This window comes from Tupaia chinensis, unplaced genomic scaffold (assembly GCF_000334495.1).
Source record: "Tupaia chinensis unplaced genomic scaffold, TupChi_1.0 Scaffold000627_1, whole genome shotgun sequence".
Lineage (NCBI taxonomy): Eukaryota > Metazoa > Chordata > Mammalia > Scandentia > Tupaiidae > Tupaia > Tupaia belangeri.
This window is the reverse complement of record NW_006160147.1, coordinates 512,379-518,299: the sequence shown is the minus strand read 5'-3', so window position 1 is coordinate 518,299 and position 5,921 is coordinate 512,379. Positions and strand designations below refer to the sequence as shown.

At 59.2% G+C, this 5,921-nt stretch overlaps 1 protein-coding gene across 1 annotated transcript in view; it reads right to left on the bottom strand.

The window, feature by feature from the left end:
• Positions 1 to 5,921, bottom strand: part of LOC102499823 (receptor-type tyrosine-protein phosphatase V) — a 27,592-nt gene that overhangs the window by 8,934 nt on the left and 12,737 nt on the right. The window contains exons 14-23 of the mRNA XM_027776000.1: positions 5,766 to 5,920; positions 5,339 to 5,479; positions 4,893 to 5,103; positions 4,374 to 4,441; positions 3,384 to 3,510; positions 3,238 to 3,285; positions 1,682 to 1,775; positions 1,440 to 1,530; positions 1,258 to 1,334; positions 366 to 500 (exon numbers count right to left, since the gene is read on the bottom strand). Of these exons, the coding sequence (XP_027631801.1) occupies positions 366 to 500; positions 1,258 to 1,334; positions 1,440 to 1,530; positions 1,682 to 1,775; positions 3,238 to 3,285; positions 3,384 to 3,510; positions 4,374 to 4,441; positions 4,893 to 5,103; positions 5,339 to 5,479; positions 5,766 to 5,920 (1,147 nt within the window). The remainder of the gene's footprint in view (positions 1 to 365; positions 501 to 1,257; positions 1,335 to 1,439; positions 1,531 to 1,681; positions 1,776 to 3,237; positions 3,286 to 3,383; positions 3,511 to 4,373; positions 4,442 to 4,892; positions 5,104 to 5,338; positions 5,480 to 5,765; position 5,921) is intronic.

Below are 5,921 nucleotides of genomic sequence, written 5' to 3'. Positions count from 1 at the left end.
TTCCCCGCTGCTCCAGTGACAAACTCGGCAGCCTCTCTCTGTGCAAAGACCCCACAAAGAAAGGATGTGGAATAACCTACCCTGGCTGCCCACCTGGGGTGGTCCTTACCCCCATCCTTCTCTTAAACCCCGCCCCTTCTTCACCTAGAGCAAGTAGTCAGTGGAAACTGAGTCAAACTAGAAACATGCGAATCAGGAGCTTGCCTCCCCATCCTGGGGGGCCCTGAGGGTCCCCCAACCTGCAGGCCTGATTGGCCTCCCTCCTCCCTGCCCTACCCACCCTGATGTATGTATCGTGGAATGATTCCTGCAAGGAGGACGAGAGCCCCCTGGTGGCCATGCCAGGAACCTGCAAGCACACTCACCCTCCCGTTCTCCATGCCCACGGTTAGCATGACGATGACATGAACCTGCTGCTCCCACACCAGCCGCCAGAAGTCCTCCAGCGTTTTCTTGAGAGGCCCTTGGGTGGCAATGAATTCCTGCGGGTGGGTGTAGCCCTGGGGATGGAGAGCAAAGGGCAGGAAACATTAACAGGGGCGGTCCCAGTCCCTGGGGTCCCACACAGCACCCAGCAGTAGGTATACCATGTATGACTCCAGGAATGAGGATGTGGTGTACATGCCTACACAGGTACCAACCCATGAACACACGTGTGCACCAAGAACTCAGACCAGATGCCAGCCCCATGGCATGGCGGGTAAAGCAGCTGGATCCTTCCTGACAAACTGTGCACAACTCTCTCCCGGACCTGGTGGCTTGAATGCCGGGGCGTGTGCGTGCACGCCCGGAATCCCCACGGGGGCAGAAGTAGAGGAGAAAGGACTGTGGTGTGACTGTCCCTCATGGGAGGTGGGGGTGCCTTCTCCTCTCCCTCTTTCTCTCTGTCTCTTTCTGGTGAGCCCGTGTACACTCTGGCAATTTAAAACAAAAGAAAAAGGACTCAAACCAGGAGGGGTGACTTCAAAACACCACCATCTCCGCATGCCCCACCTCAAAGGGGCAAGAAAAGCCTACATGAAAATAACAGGACGCCGACACGCCAAAAACAGTCTACCCAGGCCATCCTGTTCACCAGTCTCAGAATGACTCTCCTAAAACCAAACTCTGCACTTCCATGTTCGAAGATCTTCCATGGCTCCCAATGCCCACCAGATATGAATCCAAGCCCTCGGCCCAGCAGTGGAGACTGTCCATCTACCCCTAGTCTGCTCTCCCACCCCACCTCCCACCAACCGGGACCCCGCAGCCACTTACGGGGATGAAGTTAGCATTGATGTAGTCGGAGTGGGGCTCCCCCTCCAGCTGGCTCAGCCTGACTCGGGAGTGGTCATCTGCAAGGGCAAAAGCCGTGCCTCTGGTACCCAGGTGTGCCTGGCCCCCTCCTCTGTGCCAGGCCCAGGCCCTGTGCCCACGCCTCCCCAGCTCCCAGCACTCACAGGGCAGCACATGTGGGTACCGGTTCTTGGCGGTGTTGGCGGGGTGTTCAGCCTCCAGCCTGGGCTGCTCCTTGCCCACTTCCTTCAGCTCCTGCAGAGGCCAGGGCAGGCCCGGCAGCTGAAGCCCACCCATCTCATCCCACACCAGGGGACGGGCAGGGTGCTGTGTGCAGCTGGGTCCCGCAGGCAGGCCCGACCGGGCCTCAACACCCCGCCAGCCTCCCGCCTCGAACACGCCTTGCCTCAAACTCCTGGAAGAAAGCCTGGTGAGCATGCACGCTCTTGGCCTCGTAGCTCTGCCGGAAGCTGTGGATGGGGATGGGCCGCTGGGTCCGCCTGTTGGGAGAGGATGGGGTGGGCCCGGGCTCAGGTGTGCAGTCCTGCCCTGCCTGCCCAGGGGGTGTGTAAAGCAGGGATGCGGTCCTGGTCGCACGGCCTCATGGCCCGGGCCCTGTGGGGATGCAGACAGCGGGTGGGCCGTGTGCAGCAGCGCACAGTCAGCAAGCAACCGGGCACCTGGCCTGGACTGCGGGCCACCCAGGTGCGGAGACAGGATGGGACCGAGGGCGGTAGCAGCAGCTGCACGCAAAGGCACACCCGGGCCTCTTAGACCCCCTCGCGGGGCTCAGAAAAGGGCCTCTCCATGCCGGTGCTTGGTCCGTGTTGTGCAACGAGACCTCCTCCGTGCAGAGATGTGACCTGATGCGCTCCATGTGTTAGTCAGGGAGGAGAGGACCGAGGCTGAGCAGGGAGGTTAATGTGGTGTCACTTAGCTTGGGCCACAGTGCCCAGACATGTGGCATCTGGATGTTTGGGGAAGGTGTTTTTTATGATAAGACTAACATTTAAATTGATTGACTTTGAGGAAAACAGACTGTCAGCCCTGTGGTGGGCCTTGTCTAAGCAGTGGACGGCTTTCATAGCGCAGAGGCTGTCTTGAACTGAGTAAGGAAAAGTTCCTCACTGGGGCCAGTTGTGACCTGGTGGTTAAGGCGGCTGGATCCCATGCGGCCCAACCTGTGGACCAAGTGGCTTGAAATATACCCTGGGCACGTGAGCATGTGTGCCCCAAATCCTGATGGGAGGGAAAATGGAGGAGAAGGGACTGTGGTGTGATCATTCCCCACGGTGGGTGTTCTGTTCCCCACCCCACCCCCAGCTCTCTGTCTCTGGTGAGTACCCCTGCCCTCTGGAAAAATTAAAAAAAAAAAAAAATCTGCCTGCCTTAGAGCCTTCCGAAGCCTCTGGCCCACTGGCCTAGCCCATCTAATTTCGGCCTCATCACGCCTCCACAACCATGGCCCAATCCTTTTCTTTTACTTTTTCTTCCTCCCTCCCTCCCTTCCTTCCTTTCTTTTTTTAATTGCATGCACTCTCTGGAGAGAGACGGAGAGAGAGAAAGTGAGAAAGCGCTCCCCAGGAACGATAGCCATGCTGCAATCCCTCCTCCATTCCCCTCTCAGGGTTTGGGGCACCCACACGTACGCCCTAGTGTGTCTTCTAAGCCACTGGATCTGGGACTTGAACCATGCAGATGGTCATGCAGGACCAGCGGCCCCAACCACTGGCTGGCCCACATGCAATTCTTTAAAATAAATACATCTCTACACACACACACGCGCATGTGTGCTGTCAGTGTGGACATTTGGGGCTTGCTGGTCGCTGAGGAGGGAGAATGGGAGGCTGGCAAAGACTTGCAGCCCTGTCTGAGATGCAGTCCGGGAGGAGCCAGCCGTGGGGAGCCTTGGCAGTGCCACCATGGCCCCCAGGCATCGGGAGGAGTGGAGTGTGTGCTCACCGCAGGTTGAAAGTTGTCAGCTCTTGGGAAAATCGAAGCTTCTCTGCCCTGCGAAGGGTGGAGGGGCATGTGGAGGCAGCCCACAGGGCAGAGGGCTCGCCCACCTGGTCCCCGAGCTCTGCCACCCCGGCCCTCCCTCCACTTACCTCTGTCCCTTCGCCCGGCCCCAGCACAGCAGGCCCAGCACGGCACAGACGGTGAGGACGCAGCCGGCCGCAATGCCCACCACTACTGGCAGGGGCATTACTGTAGGGGGCACACTGGCCCAGGGCTCTGTGAGGGGCAAGGAAGGGTAGAACATGACCCTGTGGGGCATACCTGCCTCTGCTGGGTTTGGGAGCCTCTGGGTGGCAGACACAGGGACAACCCCCACCTTCACCCCACCCTAGATGTCCCAGACGCCAAGCCAAGGGCAGAGAAGGCTACCTGGGGGCCCGTTCTGGATGAGAACAGAGCGCGCCCAGGAAGCCCCCCCGACTCAGTGTCTGGGCATGCCCCGAGGACCTACTCCCCTCCCTGACACTCAGAGAAGAGGAAGGAAGGGCCTGGCCCTGGGCCTCCTGGAGCCACGCTGACTTACGAGGCAGCCACTGCCACGCGCCGCTGTGGCACGCTCAGATGTGGCTACTCCGGTTTTGCTGTTGGTGCAAAATACACACCAGATTCAAAGACGTGGTAAGAAGAAATGTGAAATAGCTTCTTGGTAATTTTTATAATTGATCACATGTTGAAGGTATTTTAGATATCTTGGTTTAAATAGAACACTCCTAAAGTGGATTCCACCTGTTTCTCTTTACTGCCGCTCCTACGATGTTTTAAGTGACACATGCGGCTCACGTTTGGACAGTGATGTCCTAGAACCAGGATGGCCTGGGAGCGGCCAGGCGGCAGGGACAGTGCAGGAAGGTGATGTGATCGAGGGCCACCATACTGCCCCCAGCCAGCCCTGGCAGCTCTGGAGCCTTGAACACCTTCCTCGCTGGCTCTGGGTCTCCCAGCTCTGCCAGGCAGCACTGGTTCTCCCAGAAGTCAAAGGTCCGTCGCTCCTGCCATTGGGGGTGAGCCTCAGAAGAGGGGTCCCAGCACTCTTGACCGCTCCAGGGGCTCCTGGAGCCTCGGCCAGGTGCCTGACCTACCTGAGTAGGCTGAGAAGGAGACAATGGTTTCAGGAGAGCTGTGCCTGGAAAAGGCCACAACGCTGAACCTGGGCAGAGAAATGGGACCCGCTGCTAGGGAGAGGCATGAATATGCGACAACCTTCCCAGGAACCTGTCAGGGCCACAGTCCCTTCCCTCACCACTGGAGATCTGGAGGCTATGCATTCTGTCACCTGCCACCTTCAAGCAAACTACCTCCAACTTCTCTTCACCACCCTGCCCTGTTCTGCAGGAAAGACACCCCAGAAACGGGAGCCTGGATACCTTGGGATTGCCCTGGCAAGCAGAAAAGAATCCTTCCCCCCATTTCCTTTTTAAAAAAGAACCATATAACAGCTGAGTATTCCCTTTTTCACTTTGCCTGCTAGGAAACCCAGTCAAAATAACTCTGTAGATCCTTATGGACTGCACTTGTATACCCTGTGAGTCAGCCAGTTTTTGTTGAAAAACCGTGTGAACAGTCCACATAGGCTCCCCTCCCTCAACCTCGGCCCTCACCTGTACTGGGAGCCTGGCTTGAGCTGTCCGTTACATATCTCCTGGGTGTGGCCACAGTCCTGTGTTCCCATGGGCACCGTCCAGGATCCTGGCGTGGCCCAGGGTCCCGGGTAGAAGGGGTTGGGGAGGAGGATGGCCAGGTAGGAGTCGTGTCCTCCATAGTAGTGGTCGTACCACGAGTGGTTAATGGCTTCCCAGGGAGGCCGCACCACTGGAAGGGGAACCAGGAAGGGGCAGAGTAGGGTCAGCAGGGGCTGAGGCCCCTGTCCCCACCACAGGGGAGCTGTCCCACCTCTCAAGCATGTTCCCACCCTTCACAACCCAACATCGGCCTATCCTCGAGCATGCCCTAGGTCCCCCTCCTGCTCCCAGACGGAGCCGCTCCGTGCCTGCCCCACGCTTGGCAGGAGCACTGCAGCAGCAGCAGTCCAGCGCCCGGGACTCACGGGACGTGTTGGTGGTGGCAATGACGCCGTACCACTGGATCTGCCCGTCGTCCTCGCCGAACATGCCCCGTGGGATCATCACTCCCAGCCCCATCTCGAGCTCCAGCTGGGGGGCCGTAGCTAGCTCTGGGGGGTGCCAGGCTGGGGTGGGAAGGAGGGGAGGAGGGCCCGACCAGGGGCCTCAGTGTCAGTCTCCAGGGAGGGGTCATGCCTTCACTTCCCCAGTGCCTCCTGGTGCCTGGCAATGCTGGCTAAGGGGTCCAAGAGGAAGTTCCTAGGCCAGACTGCCAGGGATGAGGCTCGGAGCCTGGGATCAAACTAGCATAGCAGGACCAGGGCCCACAGAAAGGCTTGGGGCTTGGGACCGAGTAAGTGCCCACCAGGGACCTGATGGAGGTGAGTGGAGGAAGCCACGCACGACACCTACTCTCGGCCGAAGTGGTGCACACCAGGGTGAGCGCCCGACTCCGAAGGCCATTCCTGCCCAGCGCGCTGAGGCTGAGGCGGTAGGAGGTGGTGGGCACCAGGCCAGACAACGAGATGGCACCCCGGGAGGTGTTGGCCTGGAACACGAGGCGAGCAT